The sequence below is a fragment of the Pelodiscus sinensis genome, chromosome 20 (assembly GCF_052426305.1).
Source record: "Pelodiscus sinensis isolate ZL-2025 chromosome 20, ASM5242630v1, whole genome shotgun sequence".
In the NCBI taxonomy this organism is placed as follows: domain Eukaryota; kingdom Metazoa; phylum Chordata; order Testudines; family Trionychidae; genus Pelodiscus; species Pelodiscus sinensis.
This window is the reverse complement of record NC_143071.1, coordinates 1715997-1741479: the sequence shown is the minus strand read 5'-3', so window position 1 is coordinate 1741479 and position 25483 is coordinate 1715997. Positions and strand designations below refer to the sequence as shown.

At 71.3% G+C, this 25483-nt stretch overlaps 3 protein-coding genes across 14 annotated transcripts in view; 1 reads left to right on the top strand and 2 right to left on the bottom strand.

Moving 5' to 3' along the window:
- The window catches only part of RBFOX3 (RNA binding fox-1 homolog 3), a 198088-nt gene extending 195097 nt beyond the window's left edge, over positions 1-2991 (top strand). For 8 of the 9 annotated variants that reach the window (XM_089772019.1, XM_089772018.1, XM_089772017.1 and 5 more), the window contains one exon: positions 764-2991. In XM_089772019.1, coding sequence (XP_089628145.1) covers positions 764-808 — 45 coding nt within the window. In that variant the 3' untranslated portion in view covers positions 809-2991. The remainder of the gene's footprint in view (positions 1-763) is intronic. The other variant, XM_089772013.1, reaches the window with a different exon arrangement.
- Positions 2992-4132: 1141 nt separating this feature from the next.
- ENGASE (endo-beta-N-acetylglucosaminidase) lies at positions 4133-11905 on the bottom strand. Its single transcript, XM_089772011.1, has 14 exons — positions 11752-11905; positions 10266-10342; positions 9967-10168; positions 9176-9324; positions 8245-8402; positions 7844-7992; positions 7302-7467; positions 7034-7137; positions 5896-6004; positions 5597-5787; positions 5070-5221; positions 4918-4987; positions 4726-4831; positions 4133-4553 (listed from the first exon to the last, which is right to left on the bottom strand). The coding sequence occupies exons 1-14, from the start codon at positions 11805-11807 to the stop codon at positions 4170-4172; spliced, it is 2073 nt and encodes a 690-aa protein (XP_089628137.1). The 5' UTR covers positions 11808-11905; the 3' UTR covers positions 4133-4169.
- A 146-nt stretch (positions 11906-12051) lies between these two features.
- C1QTNF1 (C1q and TNF related 1) lies at positions 12052-24511 on the bottom strand. Of its 4 annotated transcripts, none has more exons than XM_075904143.2 (5): positions 24158-24511; positions 23371-23457; positions 19237-19350; positions 17773-17918; positions 12052-17312 (listed from the first exon to the last, which is right to left on the bottom strand). In XM_075904143.2, the coding sequence occupies exons 3-5, from the start codon at positions 19344-19346 to the stop codon at positions 16762-16764; spliced, it is 807 nt and encodes a 268-aa protein (XP_075760258.1). In that variant the 5' UTR covers positions 19347-19350; positions 23371-23457; positions 24158-24511; the 3' UTR covers positions 12052-16761. The 4 variants fall into 4 exon arrangements, with proteins under 4 accessions (XP_075760258.1, XP_075760257.1, XP_075760259.1 ...); XM_075904142.2 differs by having other exon boundaries at positions 19237-19347; XM_075904144.2 differs by lacking the exon at positions 23371-23457.
- Between the last annotated feature and the right edge of the window lie 972 nt (positions 24512-25483).

The window sequence follows — 25483 nt, the reverse complement described above, 5'->3', positions numbered from 1 at the left end:
GCAGGGCCCAGTATGTGCAGCTCCTGGGCGCCCCCCCCGTCCTGCAGGGCCCAGTATGTGCAGCTCCTGGGCGCCCCCCCCCCCCGTCCTGCAGGGCCCAGTATGTGCAGCTCCTGGGCGCCCCCCCCCCCCCATCCTGCAGGGCCCAGTATGTGCAGCTCCTGGGCGCCCCCCCCCCCGTCCTGCAGGGCCCAGTATGTGCAGCTCCTGGGCGCCCCCCCCCCATCCTGCAGGGCCCAGTATGTGCAGCTCCTGGGCGCCCCCCCCCGTCCTGCAGGGCCCAGTATGTGCAGCTCCTGGGTGCCCCCCCGTCCTGCAGGGCCCAGTATGTGCAGCTCCTGGGTGCCCCCCCCGTCCTGCAGGGCCCAGTATGTGCAGCTCCTGGGTGCCCCCCCCGTCCTGCAGGGCCCAGTATGTGCAGCTCCTGGGCGCCCCCCCGTCGTGCAGGGCCCAGTATGTGCAGCTCCTGGGCGCCCCCCCCGTCCTGCAGGGCCCAGTATGTGCAGCTCCTGGGCGCCCCCCCGTCCTGCAGGGCCCAGTATGTGCAGCTCCTGGGCGCCCCCCCCCATCCTGCAGGGCCCAGTATGTGCAGCTCCTGGGCGCCCCCCCCGTCCTGCAGGGCCCAGTATGTGCAGCTCCTGGGCGCCCCCCCCCCCCGTCCTGCAGGGCCTCGCCGCGGCGCTGGCATTAAAAAAGGGAAGAAAAGGGGCCCGGCCGCCCTCCCGAATACTGATTGGCTTTTCTTTCATCTTTGATGTTGCAGGCTAGTCTGTATCGAGGAGGGTACAACCGCTTCACTCCCTACTAGCAAGACACCCGCCCCTCCCACTCCCAGCCCTGGCTGCTCACTAGGCGCCCACCGCCCACACTAAGCCACGCCCAGCCGCCCGGAAGGACACGGTGCCCGGGCCAGGGCTCCGCGCGCCACCTAGAGCCATAGGTTTCTACCTCCAGCTGCTCTGCCCCGTGGCTCCGGGCCTGCCCTGGCAGGGCGGGACGGGCCAGGCTGCCACTGCCCGGCTGCGGGGCCGGCTCCGCCCAGACACGCAACCAGCAACCCACAGGACAGACCAGGTGTCCTCTGCCCAGACCGCAGCCAGCCCTGAGTGCTCCCGAGGGGCCTTCCTGCCCGGCTTCCCCTGCTCCTCGTGCCGGCACCTGGCGCTGCTTGCACGAGGGGAAGGGCCATGGCACCAGGCAACATGGGCTGGGGCAAGGCGGCAGGCGCAGGGTAGCCAGGGAGGGGACTCGCACTGGGAATTGGACACGCCCCCACTCCCGAATGCACCTGGCTCTGGGGAGCAGCCGCCCCGCTAACTCAGGTGCACGTGATCAGCACCACAGCCGGAGGGACTGGGGGGCTGTTTTGGGGCCTAGTGCCATGGGCCAGCGGGGGTTAGCTCCATCCCTGCCCCACCCCCTCACCCACCTGTGGCACTACCAGGGGAGGGGGGTGCTGCAGCTGGGGGCAGTTAGTGAATCAGGGCATTTCAAGGGGGCAACAGAGCCGGCTGCAACATCCTGGCCCCGCTTTGGGAGGAGCGAATGTGTCAGCCCCCCACCCCACCCCGCCTGCGTTTGCTGAGCTGCCCCCAGCACCAGCCTGTCTGCCCAGGTGTTCTCGTGCCGTGGGACACAGGCCCTGGGCGTGGCTGAGGGCCGGGGCGGGGGGCTGACGCCCTGCCGCTGCTCTCGGCTCCCAGCCGGCTCCAGCGAAAGTCCTGCCTTTCTGTTTCTGTTGTAGTGAAACCAGAGCCGTTTCCTTCTGGGACCAGGAAGGGCAAAACAAATTAAAAACAAAGCAACAAAATCCAAACAAAGCGGCAACCAACCCACCGAGCCCCATAGTGTCCCCACACATGCACCGAGCGAGCGAGTCCAGCAGGAGGCGCTGCACCGCCCGAGTCACCGCGAGTACGCACCGACCGGACAGCGCCACGGGCCAGCCCTGCCCCGGCCAGCAGCCATGTTGGGAGACTTGGGTCCCCCGTCCCCCGCCCAGCCTGCTCGCGCCGCGGCATGAGTGAGCCCACTGCCTGCGGAGGCCCTGCGGCGTTCGTGCCGCCCTCCCACGCCAGGGCCGGGGCGGAGCAGCTGGGCCCCCGCAGGCTGGGGCAGGCGACCCCGGCGGTAGGAATCCCAAGGCTTGGGCATGTGCTGGCCAGCGGTGCGCTGCGGGTGCAGGCTCGGCTCCGGCGGGAGCTGGGGGGCTGGTGCAGCCGCATTAGCCGGGCGCAGGAGGGGACGCGCCACTGGGTTTCTCCGGGAGGCTCCGCGCAGTTTGGGGCTCCCTTGCATTTCTTTCACCCCCGCGGCCTGGGCTCCTGGGGGCTAAAGCCAGGTGGGAGTGGCTGCCCGGGGAAGGGGGGCTTGGGCAGGCTCTAGGTCACAGGACTGTGAGCCGGGGGCTGCCCCAGCCAGCACGTAGCCAGAGGGGGCCATGGCATCCCACGGTGGCCGTCAGCCACTCCGTCGCCAGGCCGCAGGCCGCGCCCCATCCCTCACTGGCTAGTGCCCGAGGCCCGGTGGTCCCGCGGGGCCCTGAGTGGGAAGCAGCGGGCAGTGACGGGAGGAGGGGACCGGCCTTGCCCCACTCAGGAGCAGCAACAGGTGGGCACAGCAGGGTCCCGAGGCCCCGGCAGCTCCCTGGAGCGGCTCAGGCACAGCCGGGCCCGAGGGCCCTGGCACTGTCTGCCGGGGCCGGGTGGGTCCAGCCCGTCTCCCAACATGGCTCCATCATCTCATGAAACGTCACTTTATATTCAGCATCCTCTCCCGAGGCTCCAGCCATGAGACCCCTTTTCTATTCCCGTTGTACATAGCCCCGCCCCCTGTACAAAGCTCCCCCATCCGCTGTGCTGCCCCCCCGGGGCCCCGCCCCAGAGCGCAGGCTGGCGCCCCGTTCCCTGCGCTTCAGAGGTGTGCTCATCGCCCTCGGCAGGCGCCGCCGGAGGCATTATGGAGATTATTAATAAAGATTCCTTTCTTCAAGCAGGCCGCCTGCGGTGTTGTGGGGGGGCGGAGACAGGGCGCAGTGCGGGGGGGGGGGGGGGGCAAGGCCCAGCCATCTGCCTCCTCCAGCCGAGGGGGAGCCCAGCCTGCTCTGCAAAGCTCTCACGGCGCTGGCCGCCCAGCACTGGACTGGAACTGGGAACAGTGGGCGCTAGGGACGGCAGGCGCTGGGGATGGGGGGCTGGAGATGGGGCGCTAGGGACGGCAGGCACTGGGGATGGCGGGTGCCAGGTGCGGGGGATGGGTGCTGGGAACAGCAGGTGCCGGGGAGGGATGCTGGGGATGGCCGGCACCGCTGATGGGCACTGGGGACGGGCGCCGGGGATGGAAGCTGGGGACAGGCGCTGAGGACGGCGGGCGCTGAGGACGGCGGGCGCTGAGGACGGCGGGCGCTGGAGCTGCCCTTGCCTGCTAACTGCAAGCTCCCAGCCTGAGGAAATGGCCCGAAAGCCCCAGCGGCTGGAGGCTGCAGCCCCCAGGTCTCCCCTCTGTTCCAGGGAGGGGAGGACGGCCCAGGGCCGTGGCTGGGAGCAGCCCGTGCAGCCGGCAGCCCTGCTGGCTCTGGGCTCTTCTGGGACTGGCTGCCAAGCGCCACCTGGCCCAGGGTGCACGGAGCCCGGCTCTGCCCTGGCTGCCAGGCACGTGCTACAGGCAGGGCCAAGCCCTGGCAGCTGCCAGCTCAGCGGGGGCAGGGCCCCGGCTCCATGCTGCACCGAGAGCCCCGGGCCAGGCGACGGGGGATCCCAGCAGCGGAGCAGCCGTGCCGGAGCAGCAGGTGAGTGCAGCCGCGCGGGGCCGGGCCTGGCTCCAGCCAGGCCTGCCCCAGGGCACCAGCCCTGCCCAGCAGCTCCGTGGGGGGAGGGGGGAGGGCAGCAGGGTATGCGCTCCCCCAGCACCCACTGCTCTGCCAGGGAGGGTCTCTGCTGCCCGCCCGTGGCTCACTCCAGCAGCGCAGCCCTGAGTCCCCATGCCAGGCTGGGTGGGGCGAGGACTGGGGGGCAGAGGGTGTCAGCCAGGAGCCCATCCAGTGGAGCAAGGTTGGAGAGAAGCCACGTGCCCGGCCCGGCCAGGGCTGCCCTGCTCTGCTGCCCCCCCTGGACCCCTCAAGAATGCCCAGCTGGACGGCAGAGAGCCTGGCACCGCGCCAAGGCTCACGTTTAATTGGTGCTGGTGCCCGCTGGCTCAGAATAGACCAGAACCAGCCGCCCCCAGCTGGCCCGGTGCACGGGGCCCCCTTGGCTCGGAACCGGCTCCACCAGGAACTTCAGGCGCCCAGAGCCTGCGGGGGGCGCTGCTGGCACGGCCAAGCCCACCACGCGGTAGAGGGGGGCGTGTGCCAGCCCCAGGCGCTGCAGGCGGGGGCGGGCGGCGCCCTGGCAGTGGATCCGGAAGCAGCGGGCTTGGCCGGGCGGGTAGGACCAGCGCAAGGTGAGGCTGAGGGACAGCTGGTCGGCACCGGGCCCCTTCTGCCACAGCACCTGGGAGGCCGTGAGGGTGGGCGCCCGGGGCGGGGGCGAGGGCAGGTTGTCGGCATCCAGCACCTGCAGAGAAGACAGCGCTTAGAGCCAGCCCAGCGCCCCCGGCAGGGACAGGCTCTCTGGGGCCAGGCCCCGCTGCAGGGGTGGGCTCCCCAGCGCCGCTCCCTCCCCAGGCTGCCCAGGCAGCTGATGCTCCGAGGGAGGCAGGGGCGCCCCCGGCCGCACGGCCCCTCACCTGGATCTCCCCGAGGCGGCAGGCGAAACGCCCTCCGGGCGGGGGGCACGAGAGGACCAGCGCCAGGTCGTGCAGGGTGCAGTCCCGCAGCTCCAGCTCGTAGCACCTGGGCGAGGGCAGAGAGGGGGCAGTGGCAGGGCGGCCGGGCGGCGCGGGCCCGGGGCAGGACATTCCCTGGCTGGGGACACTCACCGGCTCATCCAACCGCCCGTGTCCCTGTGTGCGCGGAGCCGCGCCTGGGGCTGATGCCGGGTGACCGGCCCTGCAGGAGGGAAGGGAGCTGTCAGGCCAGGTGCTGGGGGCAGATTCCCAGCCTGCCCGCCCCGCAGGGCCCGGCTCCTCACCCGGCAGGGCAGTGATGCTGCCACCGTGGCAGGAGGCGGCGTCCCACGTGCTAAGTTCCAGCCCCACTGCCACCGCGGGCGACTGCTCCTCCAGCTTGTACCGCAGGGCCAGGGACAGCCTGCGGGGAGCCGGCGTCTGGAAGGAGAAGAGGCTGGTGACCCCAGTCCACCAGAGAGACAAGGGGGGAGAGAAGGGCGGGAGGTTACAAGGGGTACAGGACACACGAGCAAAGGGGGCAGGAAGCGCGTCACAGGCTGCGCGAGAGGCACAAGGCCGGCCCGTGGGCTGCGTCCACACGCCGCGTGCTCACCCCGCACCAAGCCAGGCCCAGGATACACCCCTAGGCTGTGCACACACACCACGTGCTCACACGTGGCACACACAGACTGGCTGCACGCTCCTGGAGCAGTGCGCCGCAGAGGGGGCACGTGGCACACGCTCACAAGCGCTCCCGAATTCCCGGGGGGCAGTGCCACACCCTGGCTGCCCACGCTGGCCCCAACGTGCCGCCCCAGCCCGCGCTCACCGGACAGCCACCTGGCCCGCATCCAGCGGGATCACCCCCTCAATGAGAAGGCAGCTGCCACCGTTCCAAGCGTCCTGCAGGCAGCAGCTCGTGCGCAGCCAGCCGCCCGCCCCGTCCCGTGCCCGCTGCTCCGCGAAGAGGGGCTGGATCTCTTGGGCGCTCAGGTTGTACCAGGGCCCACGTTCTTCTTCCTGTGGAGACAGCAGCCCCGTGGGCAGCGGAGGCAGGGCAGGGGGCGGGCGCTGGCCGAGCCCGTCTCCCCACAGCCTGGGACCTGCCCGCCCCACCCGCGCACGCACCTGCCCAGCCACGAACCTCCTGGTGCCCATGCCCAGGCAGAAGCTGGTGCTGAAGGGCAGGGTGCTGATGCTGTGTGTGGGCAGCAGCTCCGCCAGCGAACCCCAGAACCTGCAGGCAGAGGAGAGGCCAGATACAGCCACGACCCGCTGGCCTGGCACAGCGCGGCCCTGGCACCTCCGCACCCCTGGGTGCCAAGGACATCGCCCGAGCCGCATGGCCCCAGCACAGGGGCAGCAGCACCCCCCCGCCAGGGCGCTCAGCTTCCCCACGAGGGTCTCCACGGCTCTGCCCTTTACAGAGCGTGGCACCAGGGCCCCCCTGCCCCACCCCCCAAGAACGGCCACCCCCCCACACACCCTATCCCCCCACACACCCACCCCCTTCTCCCCGTGTCCCATCCCTTCGGTACGGGCACCCCCCTCCTTGTGTTCCATCCCCCCACACAGCCACCCCCCCCCCTTCCCCCTGTGCCCCACCCCCCCAAGAACGGCCACCCCCCACACCCCTATCCCCCCACACAGCCACCCCCTTCCCCCCGTGCCCCACCCTCCCAAGAACAGCCACCCCCCCCACACCCTATCCCCCCACACACCCACCCCCTTCTCCCCGTGTCCCATCCCTTCGGTACGGGCACCCCCCTCCTTGTGTTCCATCCCCCCACACAGCCACCCCCTTCCCCCTGTGCCCCACCCCCCCCAAGAACGGCCACCACCCCCACACCCTATCCCCCCCACACAGCCACCCCCTTCCCCTTGTACCCCACCCCGCCAAGAACAGCCACCCCCTTCCCCTTGTACCCCACCCCGCCAAGAACGGCCACCCCCCCACACACCTTATCCCCCCCACACAGCCACCCCCTTCCCCTTGTACCCCACCCCCCAAGAACAGCCAGCCCCCCCCACACCCTATCCCCCCCCCCCACACAGCCACCCCCTTCCCCTGTGCCCCACCCCGCCAAGAACGGCCACCCCCCCACACACACCCTATCCCCCCCACACAGCCACACCCCTCCCCCCTGCGTCCCATCCCTTCGGCACAGCCACCCCCCTCCTTGTGTTCCACCCCCCCCAGGTTCACCTCCTCCCCACCTGGGCACCCCTCCAGTGCTCCCACGCTGCCCCCGGCCGCCCAGCTCACCTGCGCTGGTTCTGATGGAAATCCTTGGTGCCCAGGTGTTCGTAGACCCAGCCGGGGGCGAAGATGGCCGCGGAGAAGCCGTACTGGCGGATCAGGCGCAGCGCCTACGGTAAGGCCAGGAGAGGAGGCCCCGCCCCGCTCAGAGCCCTCGCCCCGGGCGGAGGGACCCCGGGGGCACCCTGCCCCAGAGGAGAGCTCCAGGCCTCCCTCAGCCCTTGGATGCCCCCGGAGCCCAGCCCCCCGTGGGCGAGGCCCTGCCCCCCGGCACCTTGTCCGTCTCAAAGCCGCCGCCTACGACCTCCCCGCGGGCGAAGACGTCGATGCCCACGTAGACGTCGGCCTGGCGCTCCCCGGCATGCGCCCCCATGCGCTCCAGGTGCTCCGCCTTCCAGTTGTAGTTTGTGAACAAGCCGTGGCAGACGTCAAAGAACACCCTAGGGAAAGGGGGAGCCATGGGGTGGGCGCTGCCTCGGCCCCAGGGCCCTCCTCACAGGAGCTGCTGGGGGCAGGACAAGGGAGAGGACAGGCCGGGGCAGCGGGGCCGGGGGCCCGAGGGGAGGGGTGGCTTGTGACGTGGGGGGCTGAGCCAGGCGACTCCAGGCTGCAGGGCCGGTCCTGCGTCCCTGGCAGCGGGCTGAGCCGAGGAGGGGAGGGCAGGGGCCGGGGGCCCGAGGGGAGGGGTGGCTTGCGACGTGGGGGGCTGAGCCAGGCGACTCCAGGCTGCACGGCCGGTCCTGCGTCCCTGGCAGCGGGCTGAGCCGAGGAGGGGAGGGCAGGGGGCCGGGCTGCTAGCGCACGGGCGCCCCTCACCTGTTCGCCTCGTTCAGCTCGTTCTGCCACTGCAGCTCCCCGCTCGGCAAGACGCTGTCGTACCAGAGCACCAGCCCGCCGGGCACGGCCCGCTGCAGCTGCTCCCGGAGCGCCCGCAGGAAGAGCGGCAGGTTCCGCACGGCCGCCTCCTGCGCCGGGCGGGAGAACGGGCGTCAGCCGGGCCCGGCGGCTGGGCGAGGGGCAGGACCGCCACCCACCTCCACGGGGGACGGGAGACAATGGGGGTGAGCCGGAGCTGGCGAGGGGCGGGGGAGGGGAGACAAGGGGTGAGCGGGAGGGGCACCCAGGCCTGGCGAGGGGGCGAGGGGCGGGGGTGGGGAGACAAGGGGTGAGCGGGAGGGGCACCCAGGCCTGGCGAGGGGGCGAGGGGCTCGGCTCACGCTCAGGGTGTTCTCGATGTTGACCAGCCAGCCGTCGAAGCCGTAGAATCCGGCGAGGCGGCCCAGCTGCTCAGCCACGGCGCAGTACGCGGCCTCCTCCCCGCCCAGGAAGGCCTCACACAGCTCGCCCCCGTCGACCCACTCGGTGATGAAGGTCCCTACAGCGGGGCAGAGAGACCCCGTCAGCCCCTCGCGCCCCCCACGGGGATGCCCTCGACTCAGTGCCTGGCCCCAAGTCCCCCTAGCAGGCCAGCGGGCACCCCGCTCTCGGCCCAGACCCGGGTGAGCTGCGGGGCCGGGCCCGCGGCCCCACCAGGGCGTGTGGGAGCCCCGGGGAAACGCAGCGACGCAGCCGCCGCCGGCAGAAAGCGGAGACACCGGGCTGGCCTGGGACATGGCGGCAGAGCAGAGGTGGCCGTGTTGCTCCGTTTCCCCGGAGCTCCCGCTGCCGGGGGGGGGCGGCCCCCGGTGCTGCCCCCTGCCAGAGCCCCAGGTGGTCCCCGAGGCCACGTCCCACAGTGGAGGGGGCTTGAGGGAAGGGGTGCGAAGGCGGAGCAGGGGCTGGGCTTGGGGGACGGGGAAGGGCACAGACACCCCCTCCAGAGCTGCAGGGACTCCCGTGCCAGCGCCGTGCGTGGGCTGGACTGCGGAGCTGTTTGGGCTCCAGATGGGCCCCAGGCTGTGAATTTGGGACCCCGGCTGCACGGGAGGGGGCAAGAGGCATCGATCAGCCTTGGCAGGCCCGGCCTGTCCCCACGTGTGCTGCAACGACCGGCAGGCAGAGCGGGCTGGGGCCGGGCCACGGCCAGCGCCCCCATATTGCAGTTCCAGGGCAGGTGCCACCGGAGCAGGGCAGGCGTGGCCGCTGCAGCGGCACCCCATCCCCGCCCTGCAGGGGGCACCGCTGGCCTTGTCGTGGAAGCGCCCGCACCCAGCATGGCCACGCCGTGGCGGTGGGCAGCGTTGGTCCAGCCGACGGGCGGGATGGTCACCGGGTGGTGGCTGAAGTACACGAAGATGTCGATGTACTGCCAGTGGTAGAACACGTAGGGGTCCCGCCAAGCTGAGCCCTGGATGAACCTGCAGGCAGAGCAGAGGACGGGGGGCCCTGAGCGAGGCTGGCACGGCCCAGTGCTCCGGGCAGCGCCTGAGCAACGCCTGTGAAGTGCGTATGAGTGGACTGGGCCCCCCATCCACTCCCAGGAGCCAGGGGGCCACGCCTCCCGCAGGAGCTGGCTGGAGCCCTGCCAGTGGGCGCAGGCGCGTGGCCGGGTCAGCGCCGTGGACAGAAAGGTTCACGCCCCTCTTGCAGGGGAGGGGCTGGTCCCGACTCTGACTGGGCGGCAGCGCCAGGGACGGGGCTGGCACCGCCGGACTTTCCGCCTGGGAGATGGAGGGTTCTCTGCAGCGCAGCTCCTGGGCCGTAGGGGCAGCCAGGCTGGGGAAAGGCCCCGTCCTGGCAGCAGCCACCAGAGATGGACGCTCCTATGCTCCGGTTTCTGGCCGGAGGGCTGGCTGAGGCCAGCCCTTTCCTCGCTCTGCGCAGCAGCGAGGGGGGGTGTTCCTGGCCCATCGCCCAGGGCGGCTGCAAGGAGGGACTGAAGTTTGCACAGAGATCTAGGAGCCCGGGGCACAGGGCAAGCCCCATCAGCAGAGACATCCCCCCCAGCAGGCGCTGCTCTGCGCTGAGCCCCCCCACCTCACTCCGGGCCCAGCCCCTACCTGTCCCCCAGGTACCCGTTCTTCATGTCGTGGCACACCAGCGTCCAGGGCCTCTTGCCGCGGAGCGGGGGCTGCCGGTCCGCCAGCGGCGTCGTGGCGACATTGAAGTCGTCGTCGCTGGTGGGTTTCCACGCCAGCAGCTCCTCCAGGCTGGACAGGTAGAAGCTGACGGGCTCCCCGGTGTCCGGGTCGAAGTGCCGCGCTGGGAGGAGAGACGCCGGGAGGCTGCAGGGCCCAGGGTCGCCCACGCTGGTGGCACCGCGGCGCCGCAGCGGGCCCAGGCCCGGCCGTGCTCTTACCTGACAGGGGCTGAGGGGCGTAGCTGACCGTCTCGTGGAGGACAGTGGCTCCGTGGCTCTGCACGGCAGGTGGGGAACTGAACGAGAGAGTCCCAGACATCGCTGCAGAGACTTGGGGGCACGGGGCAAGGACCTCGCCGCCCACGCCAGGCATTTCCGGGGGACCCAGCCCACCCACATGCACCAGCAGCCACAGCCCGTGGCACTGTGAGCTGGCCCTTTAAGAGGGAGCCACGCCCAGCTCTCAGAACCAAAAGCATTCTGGGAGGGCTAGTTCCAGCAGGACCCTGGGAAGGGCAGGCAACGCAAAGCATGCTGGGAAGATGACCAGGCTGGTATAAGTAGCCTTCCCTCAGTGCAGAGGGCTCCTAGGGGGAGGCTGGAGGCCATGGAGCCAAGCCTGGGAAAGCTAGGACAGTGTGTTAGTGGGAGGCAGGAGGCAAGGGAAACTGAGGCAGTGCCTGCCCCTGCTGCTGTGCAGCCTCCTCAGGCAGCCTGGGCACAAGCCAGTTCTGGGCAGGGGAAGCTGCCTGGTGCCTTGTGTGTGTTCTGGGTGGGGCTAATGCCTTGTACTGCTGGACTCTGCCCTGGCCAGTCATGCAGCATTGGGGTGCAGCTGCTGGGGGGTCTGGGAGTCTGCAGGCACCCCCAGCCCTGCACCCCACCCCCTGCTGGGGACCAGCAGCCCCCTGAATGTCCCCGGCTCCCAGGCCTGTCCTGGCAGCAAGCACGTGCTCTGCTGCTGGGGGCCAGCGCTGGAGACTGGCAGCTGGGCAGGGCAGGCTGGGGGTCTGCGAGGGGAGCCCAGGATGGATCGGCCCCGAGGAGGCTGCACCAGCAAAACCCCAGCAGGGAGACCCAGCACGGGCCTCGCCGGGTGCCTGGAGCGGTGCCCCGGGCTGGCACGTGTGTGGGTTTGCAGGGAAGTCCTGTCCGCGCTGGGGGTGGGGCGCTGCAGGATCCCGGCAAGGCAGGCGGCTCGCGAGTGACCCTGCTCCGGGGCGGCGAGGCAGGACGCGGGGCTCCCCCTTGCGCAGCTTTTGTGGCAGCCCGGGGGGGGGGGGGGCTGCTCTCGGATCCGGGGCGGAGGGGGGGGGGCTACTCCGGATCCGGGGCGGAGGGGGGGGCTGCTCTCGGATCCTGAGCGGGGCGGGGGGGGGGCTGCTCTCGGATCCGGGGCGGAGGGGGGGGGGCTGCTCTCGGATCCGGGGCGGAGGGGGGGCTGCTCTCGGATCCTGAGCGGGGCGGGGGGGGGCTGCTCTCGGATCCGGGGCGGGGCGGGGGGGGCTCTGCATTTCAAGGGGGGCTCCAGCGCCGAGGGGTCAAGGAGCCAGGGCAGGGGCTGCTGCCCGCTCCGGGGGGGCTGGAGCCACTGGCGGCCCCGCGCGGGGGGGGCCCAGAGACAGCAGCAGGGCCCGGAAGAGAGACTCGTAGCGCGAGCGCGCCCCTGGCACGGTCCCCCCGCGCCCGCAGCCCTGCTCCCTACCCCCGCGCCGGGGCGCGCGCTCCCCGCGGCCGCTTGCTCCGCTCCGCCGCCTCCATCGCCGGCCGCCGGCCCGCCCCGCGTCACAGGGCGGCTGCAGCCAATGCGGGCCGGGGGGCAGGGACAGACGGACGCGGGGCCCGGGCGGGGCAGACAGACGGACGCGGGGCCCGAGCGGGAGGGGCAGACAGACGGACGCGGGGCCCGAGCGGGGCAGACGGACGCGGGCCCCGGGGAGCTCGGTTGCACCCCGCGCAGACAGGCTCCGGGGCGATCCAGTGTTTCTCGGGGGGGGGGGGGAGACACGGGGGGAGCTGAAGCCCCGTTGTGAGTTTTCCGCGCTTTGTTCTTTCTGTCCCTTTACACCCGGACTTTCCGGCCCCGCTGCCGCCGGCTGGGTGCCCAGATGGGACGGTGGCGGAAAACCCGCGGGCGCTGGGCTGGGCTGGGGGAAGGGGCGCTCTAGAAAAGGCGCTGGAGAAGCACTGAGTTTAAGGTCCCCTCCCCCAGCCGGCAGGCCCAGTGCCCCTCGTCACCCTGGGGCAGGAGCCTGGGCGCCACCCCGCCCCGGGGCCAGCGGGGCCTGTCCCGCTCCACACTGATGGACTCTGGCTGGGAGCAACGCGCCCCCTCCTGCCCCAGGCTCCCCACGGGCAGGCTCCAGGAGCGCCCCTTTCCGGAGGGCTGGCAAGTGTTTCTCAGGCTTGTGCCTCCTGCCCTCGCTGGCTGCAGGCGGGGGGCACCTTGGGGAACGCGCGCTCTTCTAGAAATCCCTCCAGCACCTCCCGCTATTTAACGTCTCCCCTCCCCCATCCAGAGGGCAGAGGCTGGTCCGGGGCCTGGGGGGTCTGGCAGAGCAGGCCCCAGGGTGCCACGGCTCACGCAGCGGGCACCCTGCAGCTGGCGATGCTCTTGGCCCCTTGGGCCTGCCGCCGGGGAGCGGCTTTGCTTTAGAACAACTCGCCCCACGACACAGCTTTGCCCCACAGAAATGGTGTTTATTTCTCATTGGCCGCCCTGAAGGGCTCTGCTGCCCCGCAGCTCCCAAAGGCAGGGCGTTTCTTTCTGCAGCGAAGGACGGGGCCGGCCGGAGTTGAGCTGCGCAAGGGAAGGCCGGACGGGGCAGGGCGAGAGTACGAGGCGGGGAGGGTGGAGGGACAGCCCCGGTTCCTGCTAGCCCTGCCCGGGGCGGGGACAATCCCTGGGGTTTGACTTTGGGAGGTTTCTCTTCTGGCTCCGGGCCTGCACACAGGCTGGGCTCTGCACCAGGCTGCGCCTGTCGCGGGGTCTTGGCCAGGCTGTTGCCAGGGGGTGTCGGAGCAGCTGCATTGCCCCCTCCCACCAGGGCCACCTCCGTGTGATCACCGCCACCGCCGCCTGCGTTTCATACCCTGCTCGCTTCAGGCAGCCCCTCTCTCCCCTGCCCCGGGAATGCCCCCCCAGGGCCGAGGAGCAGCACCCCAGGTGAACCCTGCATGGGGGGAGCCCCAGGCTCAGCGTGACTCCAAGCACCAGGAATGTCCCCCCAGCCCTGCGAGACAGACTCTGGCATGGGTGACCTCATCCCAGCTCCACCCCAGAACGCCTCTCCCAGTGTTCTTGGAAGCCACCCCGCCGGCTGGCTGGCCCGGCCCGATTCCAAGGGCCCGCCCAGCCCAAGACGGCAGGGCAGGCCCTGCGCTGTGCTCAGCGGCCAAGGCCAATGTGGGCTCGCATGGCCGCAGGCCCTGGCCCCTGGAGTTCCACAGCGACCGGGCGCTCGGGGCCCAGGCAGAACACCCGGGCCTCAGCTGCTGCTCTGGATCCTGTGTCTGCCAACACCCCCTCTCCGTCGCGCTGCCCCCTGCTCTGCCACCCGGTGCACCGGGCCCCACCCCATGGCATGCGGCCAGGAATCCCCCAGCATCCCGTGGCCTTGCTCCACACGGCTGTAGCCCTGTGGCACTGCTGCTGGCTGAGCCCAGAAGTGCCCTCACTCCCCGACCTGCCTGCTGCTCCAGGGGCTGCCCTCTGTCACCCTGCCCCTCCTCTCTGTGGCAGTCAGGGCATGGGCCAGAGCCTGCTGGGATCATCACTTTGGGGGGCTGCAGGCCTAGAGCCCCTGGGGCAGGGGGGCTCTTGCTGTCTCCAGCAAGCTGGGGAGGGAAGCGCATGTGCTACATGCCCAGCTCCTAGCACTGGGTCCTGCCCCCAGCCCCGCCAGGGACGCCAAGGGACAGGCACCTCGGCCCACATGTCGTGGGGCGGCACAAAGGCGCCTAGCACAGAGCGGTCCCTGTGCTCCTGGCAGAGGGCTGGGCCCAGAGCCCTGCTGCCGCTTGCTGAGGCCAGTAGACAGTGGCCCGGCTCAGGCGTCTGCAGGGCGTCTTGTGGGGAGTCCCAGGTCAGCCAGCCAGGCCCCAGGCCCCTCACAGGGACTCGCAGAGGGACAGGCCCTGGGAATGGAGCAGGTGCCTCCAGGGAGCTGCCCTTGCCCGTCCCCAGCAGGGAGCCCGGTGCTCTGCCCTGGGGCAAGGAGACAGGCCCTGAGGCCCTCCTGCCATGAAGTCCATGGCCCAGCCGGTTCTCACCTGAGCAGGGAAGGGGTCTGGACAAAGGAAGGGGCTGGTTTGGGGAAGGGGCAGCCTTGGCGGGAAAACATGAAGAGAAGGGACTAAGCTGAGTACTGGGGTTTGGGGGCCTGTGGACCCACCCCAAGGGGTCTGAGGCTGCCTGCCCCTCGTAGAACCCAGGCCGTGCCGTACCTCACAGAAGCACTAAGCCCTCCCTACTCCACTGGCGGGCGGAGTCTCCTCTTGCAGCAGACGGGGTGCAGGGCCGGGGGGTACCCGACGCGCGGTCACAGTGGTGCCGGGCGGGATGTGCTGCACCCCAAGGGGGCGACACGGGAAGCACCGCTCGGCCAGGGAGGCCACGTCTGCACCCACCTCGCTAGCCCACAAAGGGCCACCTGCCCCGGGGCAGACGGGCGCGCCAGGCTCCGGTGCGTTAGCCACGAGGCAGACCTGTCCAAAGCATGGCCCTGTGTGACGTAGTGTTGGTACCTTGCTGGGGCTGTGAGCGACCCCCACTGGCTGCAGCGCGGCCCAGCAGGGCAGGGGATGAGTCACTATGCAAAGGGGGCTAAGAACCTGTCTGACCAGCTACCCCCCAGGGAGAGAAACAAAGGAAGGGGGATGCCGCCCCGGGCTGGGGGGCAGGGCTGGAGGAGAGTTGGTTAGTCTCTGTCTGGTATCATGGAGGAAGCAGCCTCAGCAAAGGCTGGGGGGTTTAGGAGCCCAGACCCCCCCCCATATCAAGGGGGGCTGAGGCACCCTAGGCCTGCCCTGTAACCAGATTCCATCTGTGCTGTGCTGTATCCTGGAGAAGCAATAAACTCCCTCTGTTCTACTGGCTGGTGGAGTCTGTTCGTGCCATTATGGGGGTGCAGGAGACGGGGGACCCCCAATGCACCATCACACCCTGTGGCAGGCTCCTCGCCCCGGCGCTGGGCCAGGACTCTGGGCATCCTGGTGAAACCAGCCTGCGCCGCCGGCTGCCCCAGGAGGGCCTGTTGTGACGAAGCGGGGTTGTGTTGGCTCTGTTCGCTTGTGTTGCATGGGATTTCTGCTGTCCTGTGCTGCTCTCTAGTAACTGGGTGTGTGCCTCAGTTTCCCTGGGCACTGCACGGGTGCCCGGCTGGGAGTTTTGGGTGAGGCTGCCCAGCCCAGCACAGACAATGGCGCAGGCTCTCTTTAAGCTGAACCTGCATGGGGGAATCTTGGCAGGGTTAGATGCAGGGAGGGGCCCTGACTCTGGGCCCCCTCCCCAAGACAGGCTGCACTGGCTGCTCCTAGCTCCTGGAACAACAAGTCTGGGCTACGCTGTGTCCCTGGGAACCAACAACCCTTCTGCTTTACCTGCCGCCGGGGAGGCCCGTCCGGCTGTGGATGGGGGGCAGGGCTCAGGGACTCCCCACTCCTCAGTGACACCTGTTTCCCCTCCTGGGGAAATCACTCCAGCAGGGAGGCCGACGCAGGACATCTCATCCCACTTATCTGAGCAAGGCCCGGGGGCCGGGGGGGGCGCTGACCGTATTAGAGCATCCTTGTGCGAGGACGGAGGTAAGGAAGGGGAGAGGAGCCGGTGCAGGCGTGACGGGGCTTGGCAGTCTGCGAGGGGGCGGCAGGAGGCTCAGGCGTGTGCTCCGGGAAGAGGAGAGGAGAGTTGGTTATGGCAGGAGAGCTGAGCTCGGCCTTGGGGAAGGCCTGGCTCAGGACTCTCCCCTGGTCCTGGCTCAGGGCTCCCCAGCCGGGTCCGGCTCAGGGCTCTCCCCTGGTCCTAGCTCAGGGCTCTCCTGCCAGATCCAGCTCAGGGCTCCCCGCCGGATCCGGCTCAGGGCTCCCCCGCCGGATCCAGCTCAGGGCTCCCCGCCGGATCCGGCTCAGGGCTCCCCCACCGGATCCAGCTCAGGGCTCCCCGCCGGATCCAGCTCAGGGCTCCCCGCCGGATCCGGCTCAGGGCTCCCCCGCCGGATCCGGCTCAGGGCTCCCCGCCGGATCCGGCTCAGGGCTCCCCCACTGGATCCGGCTCAGGGCTCCCCCACCGGATCCAGCTCAGGGCTCCCCGCCGGATCCAGCTCAGGGCTCCCCCACCGGATCCGGCTCAGGGCTCCCCCACCGGATCCAGCTCAGGGCTCCCCCGCCGGATCCGGCTCAGGGCTCCCCCACCGGATCCAGCTCAGGGCTCCCCGCCGGATCCAGCTCAGGGCTCCCCGCCGGATCCGGCTCAGGGCTCCCCCACTGGATCCGGCTCAGGGCTCCCCTACCGGATCCAGCTCAGGACTCTCCCCTGGTCCTGGCTCAGGGCTCCCCGCCGGATCCGGCTCAGGGCTCCCCCACTGGATCCGGCTCAGGGCTCCCCCACCGGATCCAGCTCAGGGCTCCCCGCCGGATCTGGCTCAGGGCTCCCCCACTGGATCCGGCTCAGGGCTCCCCCACCGGATCCGGCTCAGGGCTCCCCGCCGGATCCGGCTCAGGGCTCCCCGCCGTACTTGACCAGGTAGCCGGTGAAGGTGACGTAGGTGTCGTACTCGTCGCTGAAGACGGCGTTCTCTCGCTCGCCCTTGAAGAGCCGCACCCAGACCTCGTCCTGCTCCCGCAGCTCCAGCATGAGGCTCTGGCTCTGCATGATGCTGCGGTCGCTCAGCTGGGCGTAGAGGATGGCGGCCTCCAGCCCGTTGCGCACGATGTGCAGGTAGGTCTCCTTCTGGTTCCAGGTGTGCACGTTGAGCGCGAAGAAGTAGATGCCGGGCACGTAGCAGTAGAACTTGCCGGTGAACATGTTGAAGTGGCCGTAGAGGTTGACGAACTCGGTGTCGAAGAGCAGGGTCTGGTAGTAGTCGTTGCTGTGCAGGGGCTTCTTGCGGCCCACCGAGAAGGCGGCGTAGTGGCTTTTGCAGGGCTCCCCGGGGGCCCCGACGCTCCCCTTCTGTCCCTTGGGCCCCGCGTGGCCCCGGCTGCCTGCCGAGCCCGCTTTGCCGAACTTGCCCTGCAGGCCTCGCTCGCCCGGGTCCCCTTTCTCCCCTGGCCAAGGCAAGAGGGACACGGGTTGTTCCGGAGAGACCAGCGCCACCCTGGCCCACTCGGAGCTGTTGGCTGGGGCCGGGTGAAGCTCACAGCCGTGGGGCCCCAAGCAGAGCCTGGCCCCCTCGCTGCAGCACCCCCCACGGGACAGCTCTCTCCCCTGCAGCCGCCCGCCTGCCGGGCCCTTGCTTGGACTGCGTTCCAGCCCTAGTGCCCCCCACCCTGCAGGGACCCTGGCCTGCTCAGCCACCTCCCCCCCAGGCACCAGCTCCGGCTGCCTGCAGGCCCACCACTTCCCCGCAGCCATCCCGGCGCCTGTGCTCCGGTTCTGGGCCGATTCCCCCGTGGAGCCTCCAGGCCGAACGTGGCTGGGGGAGCCGGGCCTCTCCTCTCCCAGCCCGAGCCAGGCAGGCCCGGCCTCTCCCCTGCCCCCGCCAGCGGGGTGCCTGGCTGCTCTCACCTTTCAGGATGGTGATGTTGATCTGGGGCACAGGCTGGTAGAGGGGGTGAGCTGGGGCGTGCTGGGGGGGGTCGCAGCAGCGGACGCACTGGGTGGGGGGAGGCTGCTCCAGGCTGCCATGACGCTTCCCGGGGTCCTGCTTGGCCCTGGGGGTGGCAATGGGAGAGCAGCGCTGAGGCCGGGGAGCTGGGCGCCGGCTCTACAGGGAGGGCGCCTGCCCCCGACCCTTGGTGCTGCCATGCCCGGGGAGCCAGAGACCGGCACACCAGGGCTGCGCTGAGAGGTGGTGGGGTGAGCCGCTGCCCCGCCCCTCCCCCAGCTGGGGACACCCCACTGCCCCACCCCATGCACCCCAGCTGGGGACACCCCATTGCCCCACCCCATGCACCCCAGCTGGGGGCACCCCACTGCCCCGCCCCTCCCCCAGCTGGGGACACCCCACTGCCCCACCCCATGCACCCCAGCTGGGGGCACCCCACTGCCCCGCCCCATGCACCCCAGCTGGGGGCACCCCGCTGCCCTGCCCCTCCCCCAGCTAGGGACACCGCACTGCCCCACCCCATGCACCCCAGCTGGGGGCACCCCACTGCCCCGCCCCTCCCCCAGCTAGGGACACCCCACTGCCCCACCCCATGCACCCCAGCTGGGGGCACCCCACTGCCCCGCCCCTCCCCCAGCTTGGGACACCCCACTACCCCACCCCATGCACCCCAGCTGGGGGCACCCCACTGCCCCGCCCCTCCCCCAGCTAGGGACACCCCACTACCCCACCCCATGCACCCCAGCTGGGGGCACCCCACTGCCCCGCCCCTCCCCCAGCTAGGGACACCCCACTGCCCCACCCCATGCACCCCAGCTGGGGGCACCCCACTGCCCCGCCCCTCCTCCAGCTTGGGACACCCCACTGCCTGACCCCATGCACCCCAGCTGGGGGCACCCCACTGCCCCGCCCCTCCCCCAGCTAGGGACACCCCACTACCCCACCCCATGCACCCCAGCTGGGGGCACCCCACTGCCCCGCCCCTCCCCCAGCTAGGGACACCCCACTGCCCCACCCCATGCACCCCAGCTGGGGGCACCCCACTGCCCCGCCCCTCCCCCAGCTAGGGACACCCCACTGCCTGACCCCATGCACCCCAGCTGGGGGCACCCCGCTGCCCTGCCCCTCCCCCAGCTAGGGACACCGCACTGCCCCACCCCATGCACCCCAGCTGGGGGCACCCCACTGCCCTGCCCCTCCCCCAGCTAGGGACACCGCACTGCCCCACCCCATGCACCCCAGCTGGGGGCACCCCGCTGCCCTGCCCCTCCCCCAGCAGCAGGAGTTGCCAAGCTGCATGCGCCGTCTCGTCCCCCTGTGGCTGCAGGGCCCGGCGATGCCTCTTGGCCCGCCGGGGGCTGGGGCAGGGTCTCCTTCAGCCCAGCTGAAGCCCCATGCGAGAGTCCGTGCCCTCTGCCCCTCACCTGGCGGCATGGCGGGGGGGCGGGGCCCATGTCAGCTCCTCCCGGGGGTGGCTGGGCTGGCTCAGCAGGCAGGCCAGCAGCAGCAGGCTCAGTGCCCACGGCCCCTCCATCCTGCTGGGGGAAAGGCCAGTGAGGAACCAGCCCCCGCCAGGCGCCTGGGCAGGCCCCAGCATGGGGCGGCAGGGGGTGTCCGGGAGCTTTCCTGGGTGGGAGAGATGGAGCCGGAGCCCTGGGCTGGCGGGGGGCAGCCCGCAGAGCTGTGGGGGAGGGGGCCTGGATTGCCTTGCACCCCCCCCCCCCCCCCGCAGTACTGAGGCGCGCTGAGAACTGGGTCACAAGGTCTGTGGCGCCCCAGGCAGGCCCAGCGTGGGAGGCCTCAGTGCCCCCCCTCCATGCAGCTCCTCTGGGCCACGGCCCTTGGATCTGCCCTGCGGAGTAGGCACGCCCCACCAGGCCCAGCCCAGGGCAAGGGGCAGGCGCATGGGGGCCAGGCTGCAGTGGCTGTTCGCGGGAACAGGGCCAGGGCCAGGGCTGCAGACTGGCTCCACGCCCTGGAGCCGGAGCCAGGCTGTGGGGAGGAAGCTGCTGCTTCGTCCCCAAGGCACCTCCCAGTTGCAATGTGGAGCACGGGCCCGGCCCAGGGGGCTGGCAGGGGCCCGGCCCAGGGGGCTGGCAGGGGCCCAGGGGGCTGGCAGGGGCCCGGGGCTGGCAGGGGCCCGGCCCAGGGGGCTGGCAGGGGCCCAGTGCAGGGGGCTGGTAGGGGCCCGGCCCAGGGGGCTGGTAGGGGCCCGGCCCAGGGGGCTGGCAGGGGCCCAGGGGGCTGGCAGGGGCCCGGGGCTGGCAGGGGCCCGGCCCAGGGGGCTGGCAGGGGCCCAGTGCAGGGGGCTGGTAGGGGCCCGGCCCAGGGGGCTGGTAGGGGCCCGGCCCAGGGGGCTGGCAGGGGCCCAGGGGGCTGGCAGGGGCCCGGGGCTGGCAGGGGCCCAGCGCAGGGGGCTGGCAGGGGCCCAGGGCTGGCAGGGGCCCAGGGGGCTGGCAGGGGCCCGGGGGGCTGGCAGGGGCCCGGGGCTGGCAGGGGCCCGGGGGGCTGGCAGGGGCCCAGGGGGCTGGCAGGGGCCCGGGGGGCTGGCAGGGGCCCGGGGGGCTGGCAGGGGCCCAGCGCAGGGGACTGGCAGGGGCCCAGGGTTGGCAGGGGTCCGGCCCAGGGGGCTGGCAGGGGCCTGGCCCAGGGGGCTGGCAGGGGCCCGGGGCTGGCAGGGGCCCGGGGGGCTGGCAGGGGCCCGGGGGGCTGGCAGGGGCCCAGCGCAGGGGACTGGCAGGGGCCCAGGGCTGGCAGGGGTCCGGCCCAGGGGGCTGGCAGGGGCCTGGCCCAGGGGGCTGGCAGGGGCCCGGGGCTGGCAGGGGCCCGGGGGGCTGGCAGGGGCCCGGGGGGCTGGCAGGGGCCCAGCGCAGGGGACTGGCAGGGGCCCAGGGCTGGCAGGGGTCCGGCCCAGGGGGCTGGCAGGGGCCTGGCCCAGGGGGCTGGCAGGGGCCCGGGGCTGGCAGGGGCCCGGGGGGCTGGCAGGGGCCCGGGGGGCTGGCAGGGGCCCAGCGCAGGGGACTGGCAGGGGCCCAGGGCTGGCAGGGGTCCGGCCCAGGGGGCTGGCAGGGGCCCGGGGCTGGCAGGGGCCCGGCCCAGGGTACGCCCAGGGGTCTGGCAGCGTGACCGGCAGCGGGCACCCGGCGGGGAGTCGCTGGAAGCTCCGTTCGGGAGGCATCGCACCAGGGCACCGGGGCTGGGGGCTGGGAGGTCTCTTCCCACCTCTGGTTCCTCCGGACTTGCAGCAGGTCAGGGCCAGGCCGGGCGCCCGCGTGAGCAGCTGCCCAGGACAGTAGGAGGGGGGTCCCTGTTGGCCCCTCCCAAAAGCTCCACGTCGCCCTTCCGGCAGCAGCTCTCGGCTCTGCCGCCCCCTCCCCAGCGCTGGCCTGAGTGTCTGAGCCCAGGACACGGCCACTGGGCGGGCCTGGCACGGACCGGCCTTGGGCTGCCCCAGCTGCCCGCCTGGTGTGAGAGGCTGAAGAGGAGCCAGCGGCCGCTCGCTGACCCGGGCGGTCCTGCCGCAGCCTGTCGCCCGAGCCCGGAGGGGGCGGCTCCACGGAGCCGGCAGAAGGCCCCTGGGCTGCGAGCCGTGGCCATGGATGGGCACACTGCACAGCTGGAAACAAGCCCCAGGGGCCGAGGACGGTTGCTGCTTTCCCCCGGCAGCGAGCTCCGCGCTGGGCAGACGCTGCCCCTCGCGGCAAGGCCCAGCCGACGCCCAGGAGATGGGCAGGACCCCTTGGCATCTCCTGGCCGCCAGGGGCGCTGGGCCGCACGGGGCCCCTCTGCAGGAAGGCAGGGGCAGATGAGGGTGGCAGGATCCCAGCTTTCCGGGGGCTGCCTGAGAAGCCAGGCAGCTGCCGGGGGGGGGGGGTACTGTGCAGCTGCCGGGGGGGGGGCACTGTGCAGCTGCCGGCCTCACACTCACGTCACGGCCAGCCCTGGGGCAGTGGGGGCAGGTGGCCACAGGCACGACCCAGGCGGTGCCCCGTCCAGGGGGCTGCAGCCTTTCCCCTCAGGGCCCGATCCAGATGGGGGCTGTGAGTCCACAGCTCCTCTTGCCCTGGTGCCTCTGGAAGCCAGGTTGATGCAGGAGCACGACGGGCCCGGAGCCAGCTGGCTACGGCAGAATTGAAAGGCCGGCCCAGCCTGCGGGGGGGCCTTGGGCACGTGCAGGGGGAAGCACGGCAGCAGCGAGGCCTGCCTGCATTGGGCTGGGCACCCCAAGGGCTCTGCTGCTCCCAGGGCCCCGCCAGCCCCCTCCAGCCCCGGGCGCTGGCAGGCACGTGGCAACGCCCCTCCCTGCCCTTCTGGCCACAGGAGGGATGGCTGGGGGTGCCGAGGGGACTGGGTTGCCTTAATGCAGCTCTACTGGTCTAGAGGGGGAAGTTTGCCTGGGGGGCCAGGGCGTTTGGGGCATAATCCCAGTTACTCACTAACCATCTTTGGGTCTGATCCTCCGGCCAGCCGGTCAGACAGGCAGAAACAAGCCCCCCGGGGCTTTGCTCCAGGCTTCCTGGGGCCTGGGGGAGGCTGGGGACGGACCGCGGGCGGTCTGCAGGCGGGGGGGTCGGGGCAGGGCTTGTGCCCAGGACAGGGCCCCAGAGCCCTGGCAATAGGGCGGCTGGGGGCATAGGATGCCCATCGGGGCATCTGCCAATGCCTCTGCTCTGGTTTGTGGCCGGAGCTCCAGGGCAGACTCACGCTAATCCCAGCCAGAGCACCCCAGGGAAGGGAAGGGCTGGGAGCAGTCCAAGAGCCCCCGAAGGGAAACCCCCGCCCAGGTCCCTGCTTGGCAAAGGGTCGGGTCCGTCCCCTCCCACATTTCCCCGGGGCCCTGCTGAAGGCCGGCATGGGGAGGCTGCGGCACGGCAGGGCACGGTGCCCTCTCCAGCACTCGCAGCGGCTGAGACTGCCGGGGAGGCTGTGCCCACCCATCCCTTCCCCGTCAGGCGCCCAAGGATGTCCCCTGGCATGGGAGGCGGCGCTCCTCCCTGCTCCCTTCCATGCTCCCGCCCCCCTCCTCCCCTTCCCTCTCTGGGGAATAGAGACAAAGCGGATCAGCCGCAGAATTCCAGAGGGGAGCCTGCAGCAAATGCCTGGCGTCCCCCCTCTGCCGCCCGTGGGCTGCGTGCCGGGTGAGCGTGTGCACACGCAGGCCTGAGCAGTTTGGTGGAAGTGTGCGTGCACATGGGTGAGTGTGCAAGGTGCCCATGCGTGTGCAAAGCGCACGACCCGAGCCTGCGGCAGCCTCTCTTTCTCTGGGCAAAGAGGCTGCCAGTGAAGTGGGGCGTTTCCTGCAGGAGCCCAGAGCAGGCCCCGTCGGGGGCAAACCCGTCTCCCCGGCGCTCTGGCCAACTGAGCTGAGCCCCCTGAGCCAGGCGAGGAAGGGTCTGGTTCCCAGGCCATGCTGGGGCAGGACTAGGACGCAAGCGCCTGGCGTTCCTGGCTCACGCGCTGGCAGCGCTCCCCCGCGCCCTCTTGCTCGGCCCCACGGCCAGGGAGAAGCCCGCCTAGGCAAGGCGCGGGCACCCCCAACACGCGCGCCCGCTTGCTACCGGAACTTTGTTTTTTCCTGTCCAGGCTGGACGTGCGCCAGGAGGGGCCTGGGTTATGTAAATTCACGGCCTGAGAAAGCCTCCAGCCTGCAAGTCAAAACAGCCTGCAATCAGTTCCAGGACCGGCAGTCCATGGAGCCAGAGGAGGAGGGGCCTTGGGGGGGAGGGAAGGCAGCTGGAGCAGGGCAGGCGGGTCTGTGTGCTCCCCCTGTGGTGGGGTGGGGAGCGGAGGGGATGGGGGAGGGGGGCAGAGGACAGGGCAGACACTGGCCCTCCCAGGCCATGAGATCTCTTACCCAGCAAATGCTGGGGTGACACAGTGCTGGGCACGGGCCCAAGGAAGCCAGTCGCTACCCCTTTCCAGGCATGCCAGGCTCCGCCGGGGCACTGGCACACCGCTGGAGCTTTGCCCTGGGGACGAGCTGGACAGGGCCAGGGCACCTTCGCTGGCGATGCCAGCCCTGCCCTGGGGAAGGGTGCAGGCCAGACACTGCCAGGGGCTGCCCTGAGCAGTGTTGGGGGCGTGGAGGTGCGTGCTGCTAGCTGGCACCCCTGCCTCGGGCAGCAGGGGCCAGCGCGGTGGGAAGCACGGCCAGACTCCGCAGGCAGCGCCCATGCCCAGGGCTGCAGGTGCTCCATGCAGCTGGCGAGCGGAGGCTGTGGGGAGCCCTGTGCCGTGAGCCCAGGTGCTGCCCTTCTTTGGCTATTTGAACAGGGGCAGCCCTGGCCTCTGGCAAGCTGCTAACCCAGCCCCGGTGCCCCGCGGCCCGCCCGCCCTTGCACGTACTTGTGGCAGGTTTGGTGCCTCGGCGGCTGGAGCCCAAGGTGCTGGCTGGGCCGGAACCGTTTCTCTCTCCTGTCTCGGGGCCTCGTCTCCCTAGAGCCGCCCCATCAAGCTGCCACTTCCGCCCCTCCCTGGGGTGCAGTGGGGGGCCTGGCCCGAGGCAGCTGCGCTCCCTGCCCCTCTATCGCCGCCTGTGCTGCTCCTGCGTCCCGGGCGGAAACGCGCTCTCTCCAGCGTACGGGAGGAGAGGGAAGAAATGGGACAAGCCCGGCAGAGCGGCCCTCCCCTGCCAGATGTGAGCTGGGCCTGTGTTAACCATTGTGCGCCCGGGGCCTGCCAGGCCCAGCGCTGCCGTCCGGGACTATGATTGCAGGGTGCCCGAGCCAGCACTCAACTCCAGATGTGGGAGGCGGGAGCCAAGGAGGGGGGCCGCCAGCAGGCACCAGCCTCCCAGTGGCTCAGCGAGGCGGAAAGACCAGCCCCAACGCCTGCAATGCCACGAGGCTCCCAGCCAGCCCCCTGGGCACAGCCGAGACTGGAACGGCGCTGGCCAGCCAGGAGCTGGGCAGGCTGTTTTCACAGGTGCTGCACCGGAGCCTGTGCTGGGCTGGCTGCTGCCTGCGGCCTGGCTAGGGCTGTGGGAGGATGCTGAGGCTGCAGGCTGGGATGGCTGCACTCAGGGCCTGGGGCAACCCCCCCAGGGCTCCAAGCATGGGGCCCACGACACCCCCCCACCGCAGGCCACATGCTGCTCCACCCACTGCCCCCTTCCCCTAATGCGTCAGGGGATTTGAGGCCTGGGGCGATGGCAGCAGAGCTCACGTCCCCCCGCCCCTCTCCACTGTGCCGCCCTCCCACCCCACTGAGCCTCGCTTCTCCGGGGGGCAGGCAGGGGGCGCCTCGGGGCAGGGCACTCAGTTTCCCGTCGCCGCTGAGAAGTCGAGCGCAAGGGGCTGGGAGGATGGCGGAGCAGCGGGAGGCTGGGCCGCTCCAGCTCCTGCCGCCCACGTGGTGAGTGGAGGGGAGCTGCCGCCGCACCAGGCCTCACGATCCCTGGGCCCCCAAAAGAGCAGGGCGTGAAGAGGCCGTCCCGGTTTGCCTATGGACGGCGGCGTGTGGGGGCAGGGAGCACAGAGCAGGGCTTGGCAGCAGGACTCCCCCTCCTGTCTGTCTGGCACTTTGGGGAGCAGCCGCCAGCGTCCAGCTCCCTGGGCAGGAGGCCCCCGTTCACGCCTGCTGGGGCCCAGGCTCCCCAAGAGGAGGGAGGCTCCTGCCCCGACCCTCAGCCCTTTGCAGCCTAGGGCAGGCCCATCCCTGGCAGCTATTGCC